Below are 20,049 nucleotides of genomic sequence, written 5' to 3'. Positions count from 1 at the left end.
CAGCGACTGCCAAGCTATTCTTCAAAGAGGTTGTCAGATTACATGGTGTACCAAAGAGCATTGTCTCAGACCGTGACACAAAGTTCCTGAGTCACTTCTGGCGGACCATGTGGGCTCTTTTTGATACTTCTCTGAAGTTTAGTACCACCGCCCACCCTCAGACAGACGGACAGACAGAAGTGGTCAATCGGACTCTGGGAAACTTACTGCGCAGCAAATGTAAGGATAAGCCCAGGATGTGGGACGTGGTTTTAGCACAAGCTGAGTTCGCCTACAATGGATCTGTACACTCGGGAACTGGGAAGTCACCCTTTGAGGTGGTATACACTAAGACCCCGAATCACGTCCTTGATATAGCCCATTTTCCCAAAGGAAACGTGACTGCAAACCAGCTAGCCAAAGACTATGTCCAGATGCACCAAGAGGTGAAGGAGACTCTTGAGGAGAGAAACCAGAAACTAAAGGCTAAGGCGGATGAGCACCGCAGGGACCTACAGTTCGAAGTGGGAGATGAGGTTATGGTACACTTGGGAAAAGAGAGACTCGCCAACGCCACAAGCAGCAAGCTTCGACTGAGAAAGTACGGGCCATATAAGATCACCAAGAAGGTCAATGCCAATGCCTATCACATAGCTTTGCCAAATTGGCTTGGTAAAGTCTCACCGGCGTTCAATGTTCGTGACCTTAGCCCGTGGAAGTCAGATGGCCCTTTGGAGAACAACACAGACAAGCCAGTGCTGAATTCTTTTAAAGAAGGAGAGAATGATGCGGACATCCTAACTGGGCTCAATAATAACACGCGCCTTGGCGGATCTCATCTCGGCGTATCCACAAAGGTTGTATCTAAGAGGGCGGATCCCCTGGACATGCGAGCGGGGCGGATCTAGGCGTACGCCATGAGGCGTACCAACAACTACACTGGGCGGATCTCAAGATTACTTCCTGCCGAAGGAATTCACCAACAACCTCTGACGCTCCGTACCTGCACCTCTGTACCTGTTGTCTAGGCGCATTACCTATTTTACCCTTTTATTGTTAACCATATTGTAACCCTAATAGGGATAGCCCCTGTCCTTCTATTTATCTTATGGAGGTTGTATTTAAACCCTCATTTTGTAATGATAGGGCAACTTTTATCAATCAACTATCATTTCTCTTTGAGATTAAGGTTTCTACCTTTGTTATCGGGATTCACTCCTTCTAGTCTAGCTAGAGAAGAAGATCTTTGTTGGTTTACGATTAAAACCTCCATTCATCGCTTTCAATCTGTATTAGAGATGCACAACTTGCAGTTGGTACATGCCAAATCCAAATGGTCCTACTAGAGGATATACTCTCGTCCACATCCTTACACGTGTTAGAAAAGTCAACTAGGACACAAAAGTCAAACATCTCCCCAAAGTGTCCACCATATCTTACAAATTGAACAAGATGATCGTACAGCTAAGGTATCTCATCACAAAACCGTAGAAATCCATATCCCCCATCTTCATCCTCTCAAACTATACAAACTTATGCATTAGAGTGACGTCACCGGTTGTCAACCATCTTTGACTCCTTTTTCTCTTATTGCAGGAGGTTACAATCTCTATTCCTACCGCAGGAGATCCTTCTACAATATTTCCAATTACTAATAAATAAGTATTCTAAGAGTGGTTTTATGAATATAAGAGTATCTCCAATGGAGTATAATGAACCACTCATTATACTCATTTATTAAACTATCTTTTATTAGAGTGAGTTAGATAATTTAATAAAATGAAGTTTATTTTTTTTAATGGATGATGCAGTATGTATATTAAGAGTTTGTAGATATGAACCCGTATTTTTTATAACTGAGTATGTGAGATTCTAAAACTAACACTAATCCTTCCACCCCAAAACTGAAATTTTTAAATAATATTATCAAGCAAGCTAGAAATAATAAATACTTAATATATTAATTTTAAATATTTAATCAAAGAACACCTTGTATCATTCAATAATTTCAATATTTATAATATAGTAACACCTAAGAATTATTGACAAAATGGACAATTTTAGGAATAACCTAAAATTAGGAAGTGTTATTTTGAACATATTTTAGTAGTTGATTTGGGAATATATTAATTAACCACCAATGAAGTATTGCATAACGACAACAAATTAATAAATTCAAAAGCCATGATTGGGCAATTTGCAGTATGTATGAGATTAGAGACTTTAACTGGACATCCATAATTGAAGATTCCGTGACGTTATTCAATCCGAATATTCTTAAAAACAATCCGACGATACAAAATATCTTTGATCCATTTAAAAAAGCATATTCGCATATCCAATTGCAGAGAAAACCCCAAATTGCATTTGGAATCAAACTCTATTATTTCATTGCTTACATGATTGAAATTCCCTATAAATTCAAGTGTTATTGTCTCTCTCTTTTTCATTGAATAATAACATATTCTCCATCTCCATGGCTACATTTTATTGTTCTTTGGCAATCATATTGTTATTCTCCATTGGGTTGTGTTATGGAGAGCTTCAAAGATTCGAACATGGAGGAAACAAAGATGGTTCTCTGAGCTTTTTAGTTGTTGGAGATTGGGGTAGAAGAGGTGCTTTTAATCAATCTCAAGTTGCTTTTCAGGTAATTCTCAACTTCTTCTTTTTCTAATTTTGAACAAGAAATTAACTATGATCAGAGGCGGAGACAGGGTCCGACCTCTCCGGCTGCCGGAACCACTATAATCAGGGATAGTTTCGGTTTTCCTGTCTGGTGTGGTTCTCGCCCTCTGTTTCTAAGAAATTTGATGGGACTGAGAACCACCATGACCATGATCACAGGTATTTTCTGTTCCTCTGTCTCCACAAAATATGAGGTTGGGTGGTTCCGGTCCAAGAAATTTTAATGGGGTGCTGAATTAGCATTCTAAAATTGGCCCAAGTCGTGTTAAGCCTTTCTAAATCCAAAATTCTAATTTTATTGGACTTTTAGACCATCCTTAAATCTAAATTTCTAATTTTTTTTTACTGTTCTCCTTCCTAAATACGATCTTATACCATTTTTTTAATGTTAAGAATATTAAACAATGTAGCTTAATTTAGAGAAATTTTAATGTGGTACTTAAAAATTGGTTCTTTAGCATTCATATTATAACACGTTGACCTTAATGATCATGTAGTATTTGGTCATTTACTGTTGTATCTATATTTATTAGAATCCTAAACTGGAGATTCAAAGCATTCTAAGACTTAGATCTAACGGTAAATAACCAAATTCATTTGGTCATTAACGTCCATGTGAACACTGCTATATTATAACACGTATATATACGGAAAAAAAAAAATTGAAACAAGTTTGATTTAGCAAAAAAATAATAATAATTTAAGCATGTACATGTAAAATCAGTCCCCAACCGACCAATCATGTATTCACCACTGATTGTGATCATGGGTGGAGAGAAGGTGGCCTGGAGGGGTCATTCCCACGAAACCACCCCCTACTATGGATGTCTTCCGGCGGTTGAAACTGACTATGTTATGGATGGTTTTGGGTCTGTTTCCGATAAATTACGGTTTAGATTGGTTAATTAACTTATTGAATTTATATTTAATTACAAAATACAACTTAATATAAGATAGACAATACATTTTTCTAATTTTGTTCAAAACAACCCAATCTTATTTATAGTCCAAATCTATCTTAATTTTGAGAAGTTTTACATTGGTATATATACGGAAAAAATTAGACCAAGTTCGATTCAGCAAAAAAATTTTATTTCGCACCAACGTGTAAAATTAGTCCCCAGTTGATCAATTCTGTATTCGCTACTGATTATGATTTTGGTGTTGTTTTAAAGATGGGGAGAATTGGGGAAAAGCTGGAGATAGATTTTGTAGTATCAACAGGAGATAATTTCTATGATAATGGATTGGAAGATGAAAATGACAAAGCTTTTATTGAATCCTTCACTGAAATCTACACTTCAAAAAGCCTTCAGAAGCAGTGGTACAGTGTTCTTGGAAACCATGATTATAGAGGCAATGCTGAAGCACAACTGAGCTCTCACTTAAGAAATATTGACAGCAGATGGCTTTGTTTAAGGTCTTTTATTGTTGATGCTGGTCAGTTTATTTTATATTGTTTCGTTTTAAGACTACGTTTGATTCAGCTGTTCCTATTTACTGTTTGTTTAATGGGAGAGGGTAATTTTGTTTTTTTGATTTGCAGAATTGGCAGAAATGTTTTTTGTGGACACTTCACCTTTTGTTGATGACTACTTCACTAATGTTGATGGTCATAAGTATGACTGGCGAGGCTTTACTTCTCGCAGCTCTTACATTGCTGACCTTATCGAGGTATTTAAGAACCCGTTTGGTTTATCTGTTGTTTACTGTTGCTGTTGTTTACGGTTGGAAAAGAATACGTTGTTTGCTGTTTCAGTTATAAAAGTCAAACATAAGTATCCAACCAAACATCTAAAACTCTCTGTTTTAAAGTAAAAAGTCAAACATGAAGAGAAAAATGAGTAAACAAGAACCCTCTAAATATATCTGAAGTGTTATTGAATGCAATTAAATAAAGGATAAATAATTATAAGGTCCCTGGGTTTTTACTTATTACACTAGTCAGTCCCTCTGTTTTTAGAAATAATTATATAGTCCCTCAGTTTTTGTTTTCATCAACTCCTTAGTCTTTATGTTTGAGTCAATGCTCAAACTATACCAAATAAATTTCAAAATACCAAAATTACCCTTTACTCTATATTTTAATAATAAAACAACTATTTTGTCTCATAAAAAAAACAACTATTTCCTTTTTTATGTTCTTTCTCCTGCATAATCTCTACAATATTGAGTAATTTATTTATTAAATTTTATATAATCATAGAATTTTAATTAGTAGCTTAAATTTTATTGACTAAAAAAATAAATGAAAAATATTTCAAAAATTATCAAAATAAGGGAAAAATTATATAAAAAGTAATTTTTATTTATCTCGAATAAATTTTATAAATGAAGAAAAAAATATATGATTTTAAAAAAAATCTTAATATTTAATGTTAGTTTAAAAACATTATATTAAAAACTATAAAATTAAGAGAATAAAATTACATTTAGTATATACAATTATATAAATTTCGGTGTATATATATTTCATAAATTTTATTAAAACTATTTAGATTAAATTTGAAACTAAAATATAAATTTTTTATGTAAATAACTAGGGGCAATTTGGACTTTCATCTACAAAAACAAATGGAAGGACTAACGAGTTGATTAAAATAAAACTTAAGGACCTTATAATAATATGATGGATCTGCTAGTATGTTAAGCAAAAACATAAGTACTTCATAATTATTTACCCTTAAATAAAAATACAGGTCATTTGGAATTTTACAATTTTTGAAATTTCAGGAGTACATTTGAAGTTTTGGACTAAGTACAGGGAGCAAAATGATCTTTATAGTTGGCAGACATGGTCAGTTTAACCCAAACCGAATTTTAAAGTTAGGTAAAAATTCACAAGTTAGCCCAAAAGCAATTACTTCAAAGTTTTGTTTGTTTGTAGAAAAATATTGTGTTTTGAAAAATATTAGGTAAGAGAAAATTTTATATTGAAAAATAAAATATTTTTCTGACTACAGCATCGGAAAACGAAAAAAAATGCTGGGTGAATATTGTTTTCAAAATGGTAAGAATTAATGGAATCGAGTTCCAAAACTTTAAAAAAGTACAAGAATTTCCTCACTTTCTTCATAAATTTTTTCTATTCCCTGTATCTAAGCATGGAAAGGCCGACGTTGATTCCTTGCACAAATAAGCTCTAGGACTTCAACTTTCTTTACTGACCTAAAATTTTCCGTTATTATTTTCCTAAGCCAATGAACATTAGAAAATCAAGAGTATTTTTCTGCACAATATTTTCCGACAAACAAACGGCAGTTAATACCTGAAAGTTTGTCAAAATTAAGCTCATTTATCTAAGTTTTGTCAAATTCAAAACTGAATTTTACCTAAATTTTGTTTTGCGCTAAAGCCATCTTGTCTGCTAACTTCAGAACCCATTTTAACCCCTAAATTCGATAAATTGCACATATTTTTATACTTATTTCTAAATTAAAAATACATATTATGAGCAGGATGTAGAATTAGCATTGAAGAAATCAAATGCCAAGTGGAAAATAGTTGTTGGGCATCATGCAATCCGAAGCATTGGCCATCATGGTGATACTCAAGAACTTGTCAAGAAGCTTCTCCCTATCCTCGAGGTAAAAAAAAAAAAAATTACCCAACTCGAAGGAATAAAATCTAAATTTACCCGTAATATAAAATTTTGTCCTCAACATTTCTAATACGTAAATTTGCAGGTGAACAATGTAGATTTTTACATGAACGGACACGACCATTGCCTTGAACACATCAGTGACACCAAGAGGTAAAAAGTAAAAAACAAGCGTAATTTTTTTGAATTAATAGTAATTTGTAACTCAGAAAATACGTTGTGTTGTGTTGTGTTGCAGTCGGATACAGTTTCTAACAAGCGGAGCAGGATCTAAAGCTTGGAGAGGAGACCTTAAAGAAAAGAACAGAAGTGGACTTAAATTTTTCTATGATGGCCAAGGTTTCATGTCTGTAAAATTGACTCAGACAGAAGCAGAGATTGCATTCTATGATGTTTTTGGGAATGTCTTGCATTCATGGGCAACTACTAAGTTGCCTTACTTATCTATCTAATTAATTAACACGTCATTCTATCGTCGGAGTAATACGTAGATCAATTTTGTATATATTTATTTCTTAACAACAATCATCTTCCACGAAATGATATGTACGTGTATCTCTTTTAATTAATCGAATGTATTAATAGAAGTTATCAGTTGGAGAATGCAATTTCGCAAAAGTCTACTTCACATATCATATTTAGGGTATTATCGAGATTCGGTATTGGCTCGTTAATGTCTGAAAAGTTGTGATGTGATAAGTTTTAATCAGATTCATCGTACATGTATAGAATAAGTAATGTAGAAAATAAAAACTAAAATCCATTTAACATACTCTACACGAGTTTTAAAGATTAAAAAAAAATCAGATGTAATGGCTAAGCTCTAAGAATAATAAATGCTACTGGTACTCGAAGAAAACAAATTCACATATCACAGATAGCTTTTTTACCAACATGATTACACATAGACGGTAGTTGTTAGTGTTACTAGTATGTATGACAAAATAGAAAGAGGACTTGAAGAGAGTAAAACTAACAAGTCTTTGAGGTTTGTATTTTGAACTTTAAATTCCTAATTTTGGAACTATCCAAATGCCTAAATACCTAATTACGAGCCTCGTGAGTTGAGAGTTAGAATCAAAACCTAATTACTATTTTTTTTTTCTTTTTTCTGTCCAAGATCATTAATTATTTTATTTTGAATTAAAAATTAATAATATATATATAATAATTAAAAAATAATCGAGCTTTCAAACCAAGCTTAAGAAAATCGTTAATATCTCGAATCGATCCAAGCTCGAGCTTTAACAAAACTTTGATCGAAAAATCGAATAATTTACAAACTACCCTGACTTATTAATACTCTAACCACATTCACTTTATAAGAGTTTTATGTGTTTCTAACAAGACCTCTTATTTGCTTTTTATATATGAAAAATAGCTTCTTCTTTTTTAAAAAAACAAGGAATTTCGATTTTTTTACAAACATGTTTTTCCAACAGCAAACACTAAATGAACCCAAGGTCATTACACCATCTCCATGTTGGGAATCAAATTAATTAATGTTGGGAATCAAATTAGTTAATATTGAGAAAAAGATTTGATGCTTGGGAATCAAATTAAATTTAATATTAGAAAAAAGATTTTATGTTGATTGACTTTCCAACTAATATCACTATAATAGTGAATACAAATAAAATATTACTCCCTTCATTCTGTTTTATAAATCGTGTTCAGGAGAGAAGATGCGAAAATATATTAGAACAAATTTATCGTAACAACATCAAAACAAAGGGAAAACGGAAATGAGAAAATAGATATAGAAGTGTACGATTAGAATTGAATATTGAATATCAACCGATAACTGTTTTGGAAAAAAAAATCAGCCAACATCCACTAATTACCACCAACAACAAACAACAAACAGTGAACAACGGTTAAACTAAACATGTTCTTAATATGTGTTTAAGCAAAAGCCATCGGACGCAGATGATACTTGAACAGAAAGTACTGTTATTTAAATACAGTAAACTGATACAAAACTCACTGCAACAAGAGAGATCAGTTAAATAAAAACATGGAGATATCTGAGCTAATTCTACCTAATCACTGTGAACAGCCATTCTACCTTCTCCATCTATCCAATTTACAAAGAGAAAAACCTCATCTATGTACCCTGAGACTGAGTTATGAACAAGAACAGACTAAACTCACTTCCATAATCAACAAAATAAAAAACCAACACACTTGCTAATTCAACTACTCTTAAATCTTCTGATGCAATCACTGTTTTGTATCATTGTGTTTATATGTTAGTTCTTTCTGAAGCTTCTTCATTCTTCTTCTTCACTGTGTTTTTTTAAATCTAATCAACAACCTAATATCACACTCCTTTTCTCCCAGTTTTCCTCCCTCATTTATGGAATAATCCACTGCAAGAACAGACTGTAAAATTAATTTCATATAGGCAAACTCCATGTAACGATTCGAGACAGGAAAATCAAAATGCAGCATCAAAAGTATTTACAATATCATCAATTCCATCAATCTGTTAATTTACACTCGCTTATAGTAACTTCATTTCGGTTAGTTCTACTAAAGCAACAAATTTTGCACTTCTCAGTTCATAACGAAATGGTACCTTGAATCCACGAAGCTCTCGACGTCCCATAGGAAAGAACCAAAAGTCACAGCCTCCAAAACTAGTCTCCTCAACCCGCCGAAGCTTATCTTGATCAGTTCATCCTTGGAAGGATCAACAGTTCCTTGAGGAGTTATGATGATTTCTGGTCTTCCGAACAAGGCTTCTGTGTGCTTCTCGATGATGCTAACTGCCTCTTTCGACCTTATTGTTGCATATCTTTGAAGTGTCTCCCCATCGAAGGACATCACGTAGCTTCGAAGCCGGGAGGATTTATTGCCATTACCAAATCCCCCGGAGCCGACTCCGCCGGGAAATTCTGCTTCTGGGTGGGATGACCCGACCTGGAAGGCCCCATCTTTGCCTCTAAATTTCATATCCTGCATTGCACCTCGTGGATAGTTGCTATCTCCGTCATCGACAAAACTAGGAAGGATTTTCATTGTCTTCTCGAGCTGAAACCTTTGATCAACACGCTTGAGGAAGTAACCATACATTACTGATGCTGCATAAACCTGTCCAACCCTCAGCTTGCTTATCTGTGCAACTGTGCTTGAATCTGCTATTCGGTTTCCTAGAATGAGAGATAAGTGGTTCTGAATCATCTCGTATGCTTCGGGTGAATGAAGTTGCTCAAGCTTCTTGTCTTGGGTTGGCCATGTATCCACTTGGCCAGATGGGTTAGCAGAAGAAGAAGGGGCTATGCTAGGTACTAAAGAAACATCAGCATCCATAAACTTCTGCACAACTAAAGCATACAAAATCTCTTCAAGAGCTTTTCTCCTTTCATTAGCTTTCACCTCAGCAATTCTCCTGATAATTTCAGAAATCCATCTTTAGTATCTTAGCATCAAATCTATGAACCAAATTCATTATTTGGCACAACAAAATTATGTATTTTCTACTAACTTTAATAGTAAAATATACATAATATAGTACAGAAGAAAAGGAAAAAACAACTAACCTGTGTAAGACTAAGTCAGTGCCAGAAACAGGAGGCTCTTCCATATGTTTCTCAGAATCAAGGTCTGTTTGAAGCTGTTCAAGTTGCTGCTCAACTGCAGCCGGCACAAGATGTGGATGACTCAGCAAGATTTGGGACAAGAATTGTCCAGTTGGAGACTCCAATCGGAGGGGTGCTATTGGAGCTAATGACCCAGAAGAATCTGAAGACGGCGAGGATGAAGATGCTCTCACACCGGTATATCTCTTATTTCCAAAACTCACCCTCTTATGCCCCGGTTTTCCATATGAAATCAAAGACTTATGCTGAAATACACCAACCAAAACAGAAGAACAATTAATATCAAACACCTTGTGGGCATATAAGATCGAAAACATTACATTATTCACAATTTCAAAAACAACCCAGCTCAATCGTTCGGATATCAATAGCACAAAATAAATCATCAATTTATAATCAATTTCATTGAAACCCAAAATCCTCGACTGGATCGGAAAAACACGAAAAACCCTAAATCACCAAAAAGGAAGGGAGAACGAGCATACCTTAATCGGAGACTGATACGAGGTAGAAAATCGTAGAAAATCAGGGCAATTAGCGGCCAAAAAGACTGATCGACCGGAAGATGTGGAAGGTCTAGACAACGCAATCGGAGATCGAACAATAGCAGCTGTAGACGCCTCCATCTTCACTGCTAAGATGATGACGATAGAAAGAAGGAAAGAAGAAGAAGAAGAAGAGACAAGGATGAAGTTTGAGATGATGGAGGTATTTATCTGCTTATAAAAAAATGGAGCTTTGGTCTAAGTCTGAAATGGTGTGCTGATTCCAAATCTGCCTTCTTCCATTTTTTCCATTTGTTTATATTTTCCCCTTCTTACAGATAAAGACGTGCCCATCTACTGAATTACTAAATGCTCCTCTATTTTCACTTAATTACACATTTACCACTCTAGTTCCTTTTTGGATTAGCATAACCTAAATTATAAAAGGAATAATTATTTTTTCTAAACCCATGATTAAATCATCTATATCTATTTTTTTTTGAGGGAAAAAGTCAAATTTTATAAACTTAACCAACATCAAAATTAAGGAGTTCTCGGAGTGAATCTAGGTAACATCCTGACAAAATAACAAGGGTCCGGATAGACTTTATCCACCTAGCTAAGGTGTGAGCCATCTTATTCCCATCCCGATAAATAAAATGAAAAGAACAACATATGAAGGATTGTGAAAGATTGATCACATCCGTGTAGAGATAGAATAATTCGGACATTGGCAGTTTCCCCCGTGTGAGCGCGTCTATGACAATTTTTGAATCTGACTCGATCCAGATATGAGTGAGTTGATAGCTTCTAGCTAGCAGTAGACTCTCCCATATCGCATGTAGCTCTGCTTCGACGACTGAGGAACACATTCTGATCGGGATACCAGCAGAGAAAATTACGTTGCCAAAGTCGTTCCAGGCAACCACTCCAATTCTTGCGGATAGGCCGTGGCCCTCCCACGCAGCATCACAATTGATTTTCGTGACACCTACGGGAGGGGGACACCACACCTTGTAAGAATCAGGGAGCGGGCGACCAGAGCGGGCCTGAGGTAAAGCATCCCGAATGCTGGTACAGTCTGCGTAGAAATCCCGAACTTTTGTGATGATGATATCCGGTTCTAGAATTTTTCCTTCATGGACTAATATGTTTCTTTTATACCACAACCACCAGATTAATATCAGACCAAACGCGCACTCCTTTCTGTTGGAAGATGTTAAACATACCGTAAGCCATTCCCGGCAGCTCGTCGCTTTGATGCGGTGCCACCAAGTTTCTACACTAGCCGCCTTCCACACTACCGCTGCTGCTGGGCACTTGATCAGAACATGATTGGTGTCTTCCATGAAGAAGCCGCAAAACCTGCAATGTGTATCAACTTGGACGCCTCTCTGACTGAGGTTCGCCATTGTCGGCAGGAGATCTTTTGCAACTTTCCAGCCAAAATGGATGATCTTCGGGGGGGACCGTTATACGCCAGAGCATCTGCCAGATTGATGGCGAAGGAGCAATCGAGGAGGATGCAACGTTAGATTCCTTCCATCGCTGTTCCGCTAAGTGATAACACGATCGGACAGAGAAACGCCCGTGCTTCTCAGGACCCCAGTAGAAGTCGTCGCCATGTCGGGCAGGGCTGATCCGGATTTTAAGAATTTCCGTCGCATCTGAAACAGAAAATAAACTGTTAATCAAATCTCCATTCCAATCCGTACCTTCCGGGGACAGCAGCTCATTAACCATGTGAGGACGTGTGGTAGCCGTGCACAATAACGGCCTTTTGGCATTTAAAGTTGGGATCCATTGATCATCCCAGATACGGATTAAGTCCCCAGTACCCACTCTCCACATCAGACCATCTCTGATAATGTGTCTTGCTGATATAAAGCTCTTCCAAATGTAGCTAGCATTTTGCCTCGGTTCCGCTTCGAGCACATTCGAATTTGGGAAGTATTTAGCCTTCAAAATTCTGAAACACAGTGAGTCATTGTTTCGATATATCTATACTATATATATATAATAGCGGAAGCAGAGAGAATTTGTAAGATCTGTTTTAGCAATGTTATCAGGCTCGGACCGGACCGACCGGTCTGACCGGTCGAACCGGTGAGGAGACCAGTCGAACCGGCGAGGAGACCGGTCTGAGCCTGTCCGGTTATTTGAAAGGTGAAATAACCGGAGAGACCTGAGGTTGGACCGGGACTCGGCGGTTGGCTGGGCTGGCGGTGGAATTTGGAAAAATGGGCGGGTTTGTAAGGCGCTGGAATTTTAATAGATTAAATAAAAATTTAAGGGATGGAAAAAAACAAAAATAAAAGCAAAAGGGAGTCAAGTCATGGAAACATATTTTGGTGCGGCATTCACGTCGTCCACGTCGTGCGAGTGCGTCCCCTAACCCGATGGTTAATCGATTGCACCTCCCCCCCTCCGCGTGAGAGAACATTTTCCCTAGTAATTGGTTAAAGGCTTGTAAAGCCCATTTACTTATAAACTAGTTAAGCTTCTCATTTCTTTCCTATGTGGGATGTAAGTGTTTAATTTCATTTTATCTTCTTCCAAACCATTCCAAGTGGTTCACTTTGAGCATCAATTTCTCATTCATTATTTTTCCGTTTTGAGTTTATAATATATTTTTAAAAAGATCTTATGGCATAGAATACGTTGATATATTTCAATTTATTCTGAATTTAATTTATTCATTATATATTTAAGACTCAAATTAACAAAAAATAGCAAACCAAAAGTTGTTTATAATTTATTTTGGATATATATAATGTATAAAAATATTTTTAAATTAATTAAATATATTTAATATATATAAATATTATTTATTTATTTATTACGTCACCCGGTTCGACCAATCCGAGCCATCCGGTCCGACCAAGTGACCCGTGACCCAGTCATCAATCCGGTTTGATGTCCGGTCCGGTTCTGATAATATTGTGTTTTAGAGACGTTTTTGCTAAGTTGATATTGTATGAGAGAATATATAAGTTTAAATTATCTATATTAATAGTAATTAAGAAATTGAAATATCATAAATACTATTTCAGTTTTATCGTTAAAATAAATTCATTAATTACGCCGCCTATACAAATTCCATCAAACAGTTTTATGAATTCAACACCTTGAATTATAAATAACATCACATGTTTCATATGCCAATTGAAATATCTATCGTCTAAATCTCTCAGAACTATTGTTTCATTATTAATTACTAATTCACCTTTTTGTGTTACTCTTCATTCTTTGGCTCTGTCGTTTCTTCATCGTTTGATGAAGATTTTTATGAATTTAAGGAATTTCTATTAAAAGATGTAATTGACTTATTTTATGTTCCTAATCAATCTTTTTCTTCTTGATAACAGTAAGGTAGCTGCTACCGGTGAGGTGATTATATTTAGTTGATTACATGCAAAATAAGATGATGAAGTGGTATATTTCCAGCCGACAGTGGTGGTAATGGAAGCGGAAGAGGAGAAGAATACACTTTTGCTATTGAGGATCAATCTTATTTTTCTTCTCCTACATTAACTTTATTCTAATGAATTTGTATTTATGATTTTCTAATTCTTGGGTGATTGATTGTTTTTGTACACTGTTACGCTTTTGGATTTGTTGGATCATTTTTTGTTTGTCATTTTTTTTTCGAATCAAATAAGGTTGTAGCAAATAATAGAATACCTCTTTGTATTCTTCTATTTTTTATTCTCTTTTATTAAAACTAATAAATCTCTGATGGTTAATCTGTTAAAAGTATACGTTAATGGTGATGAACGAGTAAGAAGATGAAAGTGGTAATGAAGGATGAGAGAATGAAATTGATATAGATATGAAGGTAATGGACCTTCTTATTAGTCATGGGCAAATAAATATCAATAGAAGGTAATGCATTAGGACTGTTAAGTAGCCAAGCATCCCTGCCAATTCTAATGTTATTTCCATCACTCATCCAACGCCGACATCCCTGAATTAGTAACGATTGAGATTGTCAAATGCTACTCTAGACGAAATTGGGATTCACATCTTTACTAGCATGAAGGAATTCACAATCGTTAAAATAATGGATTTTAAAGATACGGAAAACTAAAGAATTAGGCTCAGTTATGAATCTCTATTCTTGCTTCCCTGGCATGGCCAAATTAAAGTTCCTCAATCTTTTGAAACCCAACCCCCAGCTTTGTTTAACACACATAATTTTTCTCATTCCATCCATCTGATATCTTTGTCTCCATTACACCACCAAAACCCATTAAACATCCTTTTTATTTCTTAGCAAACGCCAACGGGAAACAAGAAGACACTTATTACAAAATTTGGGATTGCTTGAGGGACAGTCTTGAGTATGACCTCTTTTCCTGCATGAGAAAGAAGTTTGCTATGCCAAGATTGTAATGGTTCCACACCCGATCCTTGATAAAACTTAAAACCTCTCTTTTACTTCTACCCATAAGTAAAGGAAGGGCTAAATACCTTCCCTAATTATTCATTTCAATAACTCCCAGAATACTGCCGACATCGTCTTGAACTGAGGTATGCATATTTCTACTAAACATAATAACAGATTTATTAAAATTCACAACTTGCCCGGAAGCCAATTCATACCTGTTAAGCACCTCCTGAACAATATATGCTACAACTGACGAAGCTTGGAAAAACATATAACAATCATCGACCAAAAATAAATGACTAACATAAGGATATTCAACTGCTACTCTATAACCCTTCCAGCCTTATGCAGAAGAATCAGCTTCCCCTTTGCTACCAGCCCCTTCTCCATTCAGGGCAAAGGTTTTGCCTCTCTTTTTGCTTTATAAGAGCACTTAAACCTTCCGCAAAAATAATAAAAAGTTAAGGAAACAATGGATCACCTTGCCTCACTCCCATATACGTCACAATTGGACCAATTTCATGACCATTGGAAATTTGCACCTTATCCCTAGATTTTAACTAGACAAAAAGAACAGATCGAAAGGAAATCAGCAAAAAGAGTTTTCAATTGAAGGAGAAGAACTTATAACAATTTCATCATCCATACCATAAAGCAAATTTCAGTACAAAAACGACTTGCATGCATACAAAAACACCCGCACAGATAAAACACAAATTGACAACTATAAAAAAGTAACTAACCAGAGTGTACAGTTCATCAGGACGACCCAAAAAATTGATTTTCGGAGGGTGTATAGCCATGGATGGCTTGATGTCACACCCATTTGTGACACGCTTAGCCCCATAAGACACAAACATATTCACAGTTGGGATGAACATATCAACAACATCATCTATAATACGACCAAGAATATGAGGCTGAACTGAGGCAGCCATGGATTGCAGAGTAGAATAAGGGATTAAGCAATGAAATTAGATGGGTGTATATATAAGAAAAAAGGAATCTTCTCTCTGAGATGGCTGTAACATCTCAGCCATGCACTATGATAAAGTTAATAACCAGAAATAGCCATGCACACAGTTTTGTTTCTATATAATGCTTAATCACAACCGTTGAATATGCATCTAGATTAGCATTTTTTTTGTGAAATTGTGCAATTCTATGTTTTTTTGACATGTTTATTCAATATAAAAATTCTTAAATTTCTTAATTTGATTTCCTTTGTCTAAGAGAAAACTTAAAGATTTAACTTAATTTGACAGAATTCTATTTTTCATTAGTTGATTACTACATTTGATAGAATTCTATTTAAACCCTGTCCGTAATTTGACACTAAATTATCTGCTAAGTATACAAGTCATAACTAGATCCTAATAGTAACCATCACCAATCTCAGCACCAAGTTTTGCAACTAAATTTACATTAGTTAACTAAGAACCTGAAAACCAAATTCTACACCATAATTTTTAAGAAAAGCCCAATCTAAACCAAGAAAATAGAACTTTTATTGCCCATAAGGTTAACAAGATTCGCCAGGACCTTTACATGTGTGATACTTGACTGAAGATATACAAGTAAGAATCAAGTTAACCCAATGAATAAAGAGAGTTAAATGTTATATATATAATAAATAAATTATAAAAGTGAAAATCTATATATCTACTATAGATTATAGATATATAAAAACCGAAACTAAGAGTTTATAGGAAGGTGTCATATAAGCATAAAAATGATGTGACAAATGTACATGGACTCCCAATTTATCTTTGCATTTCATTCTTAATAATGCCTTCTCTGGAATTTCCTAATTAAGGTCCATCATCTTTTCATCTTTCCTTTAATAAACGGTGGACGTTTCAACTGTCTTATTGATTATAATGAACGCTCATAATCTTTTAACTTTCCTTTAATAAAGAGTGGATGTTTCAACTTTCTCATTCATTATCATTTAATTTCTCATAAATTCAGTGATTTGAACTTTTGAACATGATGGGTAAGGTGTGAAAAACATGGTTATTTATTGTGCGGTCCTCCTGGAATTGGTAAAGAAAGTTTCTTTGTTGTTATGACCAATTTTGAAGTATGGTATTTGTATTATGGACCTTTCAGATATTGGTCCAGATTATCAATTAAGGATCTCAATTCCAAATACTATAGATAATAAAAAATCTACAGTTTTTGTTAAGGATAAATTAAAACTCGAAGGTTCATGATCCCTCGAAATCCAACGATTCTGATTCTGATCACAATTCTGTGACTGCTTATGACATGAGTAAATTCATCTTCCTTCTTATTACGAATTCATTTATTTTTTATGAACATGCAGTATAGTCTGTCAACTCTGCTAATTTGTATGGATGGACTATGGATCCAGAATGAAAGTCGAAAACCAAGCGGTCCAAATAATGAATGAAAAGAAGAGATAATGGAAAAAAAGTCGCATAAAAAAGCACATAAGAAACAACAACAACAACAACAAAGCCTTAGTCCCGAAATGATTCGGGGTCGGCTAACATGAACCATCATATAAAACCGTGAAAATCAAGTCGTGTCAGCGACACAGATTCGCTCCCTCCACTCCGTCCTATCCACTACCATATTTTCCTCAATTCCCAATAAACTCATATCACTCTCGATCACCCTCCTCCAAGTTTGCTTAGGTCTTCCCCTACCCCTCACCACTACATCCCTTTGCCACTCTTCGGTTCTCCTAACCGGCGCATCAAGCGCTCTACGTCTCACATGGCCAAACCACCTTAGTCGGTTTTCTCTCATTTTATTCTCAATAGATGTGACCCCTACTTTTGTCCTAATTATTTCATTACGCACCCGGTCCTTTCTCGTGTGACCACACATCCATCTCAACATACGCATCTCCGCCACCGACATCTTATGGATGTGGCAGTGTTTCACTGCCCAACACTCCGTACCATATAACAATGCTGGTCTAATTGCCGTCCGGTAGAATTTTCCCTTCAATCTATTAGGCATGCCGGAATCACAAAGGAAACCCGTAGCACTCTTCCACTTCGACCAACCAGCTTTAATCCTATGAGCAACATCTCCATCTACTTCTCCATCCGTTTGGATAATAGATCCTAAATACCGGAAGCAATCCGAGGCCTGAACAACTCTCCCATCTAGGATGATTGTCCCTGCCTCCCTACTCCTACGGCCGCTAAACTTACACTCCAAATATTCTGTCTTACTTCGACTCAACTTAAAGCCTCTAGATTCTAGAGTTTGCCTCCATAGTTCCAACTTCATCTCCACTCCTTCTTTCGTCTCCTCAAAAGGAAATATTTTTTTTTGTTGAGGATAGGTTGTAACTCAAAAGGTCAATGATTAGTCAAAATACGACGATTTTGATTCCAATCAAAGATCTAACTCTCGTTATGATGTGAGTAAATTCATCTTCTTTCTTATTATTTTTTTTTTTGTTAATATGCAATTTAGTCTTTCATCTACTGAATTTCGTGGATGGATTAAAGATCTGGAATGAAAATTGAAAACCAAGTGATTCAAATGATGAATGAAAAAAATAGAGATGATGGGAAAAGAGGTTGAAATGAAAAAGATACAGAAAAAAAGGAAATAGGGTGAACGTTTTAACTTTCTCATAAATGCAATTGCTTTTGTCATTTGATTCATGTGTTCAGGTTTTATTTTTTCTTCTTTATTCGGATTTTCTTTTTAATTATTATTTTTTCTATATCTAACTATGGGTAACATGAAAAACTAATTTCATAAGGATATTTGTTTATTTTCCTTAAATTAGAATATCTTTATGAGACTTATAGAGTTTAAAGAGAGAATTTTTATTACTAAATTGATCATAGAATCTAAATAAATAATGTTATGATTTATTCAAAAAATATATAAAAAAATATTTTGAGATGAGATACTTAAACAGCAGTAATCCTAACAAGAATGAGCACAATAAGATGACTCTCAGGTGCGCTTTGCTATGTAGCTAGAGAAAGGAGGTCCAAATAGGGCTTTAGTCTATTTAAATTTAAGGGGATTTAAGCCCTTTACTATTGGTGGGATGCCTAACGACTTTTGTTGAGAAATTGTTTGATTCAGACAAAGGAAGAGTAGAGAGCGGTTAATTTCTTCCCTTCTAGTCCCTTTTTAGTTCCTATTCATATACATGTTTGGCTTTCCTTACGGTTTAGCTTTAAGCTTTCTCTTTCCCAACCGGATCAGTAGGATGATAGTTTACCAGTAGTCAATTCATTCTCTTATTTGGAAGGGTATTAATACAGATAATATATTATTATTTATATTGCTATAAAAAAAAGTCAACCAGAAGGGTAAACATATTAATGACAGGGATATAAAGCTAAGTTCACTTGATGGCAGTTTGAAGACGTTTGGTGTAGTACAACTAACTTAGTCTCACCCGTTATAGAGAGGATCAGTTATCAGAGGTGAAAGGAGATGTGAACGAGTTTGAGCCTAGCTCCCAGAATAAGGTGTCGGGACCTCATTGAGCACAAGATTTGAGCGGTTAATGGAGAGCACCAAACTCATGCGTTGGCTTTGGGGCGAGGATCAAGGAGGCCGAATTTACCTTTATGAACCTCAACGTGAAGTGGTCGGGTTCAGTCCTCCTATTGCCTTTACCCAGTGGCAAGACGCTTAGTTTTGTCGGAAAGGGACTGCTTCTTCCTCTCTATTGTGCGGGTGCTAAGACTAGACGAAGAATTAAATGATTCAGTTCGCTTGAACAACCCGAGCCTTCGAGCCCATAGTTCTTATGATTTTTCTAACATCCTTCGATGACAGGCCGACCGAAGGATCCCGGTGTGTCGGAAACAGCCTTTACCAACTATGAAATTAATCAAATAATATTATATATCCTACATAATAACAGACCTTCAAGTAGTATAACCAAAAAAAAAAAAAAACTAAATACAATTCTAAAAAAGGAAACAAACACTCCTTAAATATTTAAAACTTAGTTATTTTAAATAATTTTACTATCACTGTCAAATATTAAATTATAGTGTTACTTTTTATTACATAGATAGGGTGAATTAAAAACGAAACTACATCATAATAAAAATTTAAAAGCTCAACAAAATTATATTGTAATTAAAATTATAAACTCGTGTGTATTATTATATGATATAAGAATTAAATATGATAAAATAAAATTAAAAAAATTAATCGTGGTTCATACCTAAAATAAATTTATAGTTTATGTTGATGTCATGTGAATGGTTAATTAAAATTCAATTTAGGTTCTTCAAAAAAAATATCAATTTAGGTAGTTGTTAGATGAATTAAATT

At 35.1% G+C, this 20,049-nt stretch overlaps 2 protein-coding genes across 3 annotated transcripts; one reads left to right on the top strand and one right to left on the bottom strand.

The window, feature by feature from the left end:
• The first annotated feature begins 2,410 nt into the window (after positions 1-2,410).
• On the top strand, positions 2,411-6,871 carry LOC136203416 (purple acid phosphatase 17). Its single transcript, XM_065994569.1, has 6 exons — positions 2,411-2,629; positions 3,843-4,107; positions 4,214-4,341; positions 6,126-6,254; positions 6,354-6,421; positions 6,507-6,871. Exons 1-6 carry the CDS (start codon positions 2,456-2,458, stop codon positions 6,718-6,720), a joined length of 978 nt encoding a protein of 325 aa, XP_065850641.1. The 5' UTR covers positions 2,411-2,455; the 3' UTR covers positions 6,721-6,871.
• Positions 6,872-8,201: 1,330 nt separating this feature from the next.
• On the bottom strand, positions 8,202-10,659 carry LOC136202624 (UV-B-induced protein At3g17800, chloroplastic). Of its 2 annotated transcripts, XM_065993364.1 has the most exons (4): positions 10,359-10,659; positions 9,814-10,118; positions 8,850-9,662; positions 8,202-8,640 (listed from the first exon to the last, which is right to left on the bottom strand). In XM_065993364.1, the coding sequence occupies exons 1-4, from the start codon at positions 10,497-10,499 to the stop codon at positions 8,622-8,624; spliced, it is 1,278 nt and encodes a 425-aa protein (XP_065849436.1). In that variant the 5' UTR covers positions 10,500-10,659; the 3' UTR covers positions 8,202-8,621. The 2 variants fall into 2 exon arrangements, with proteins under 2 accessions (XP_065849436.1, XP_065849435.1); XM_065993363.1 differs by lacking the exon at positions 8,202-8,640 and having other exon boundaries at positions 8,652-9,662.
• Between the last annotated feature and the right edge of the window lie 9,390 nt (positions 10,660-20,049).

The sequence above is a fragment of the Euphorbia lathyris genome, chromosome 8, assembly GCF_963576675.1.
Source record: "Euphorbia lathyris chromosome 8, ddEupLath1.1, whole genome shotgun sequence".
Classification (NCBI taxonomy): Eukaryota; Viridiplantae; Streptophyta; class Magnoliopsida; order Malpighiales; family Euphorbiaceae; genus Euphorbia; species Euphorbia lathyris.
Note: the sequence above shows the minus strand (reverse complement) of the source record. Positions and strands in the feature narration are given on the sequence as shown.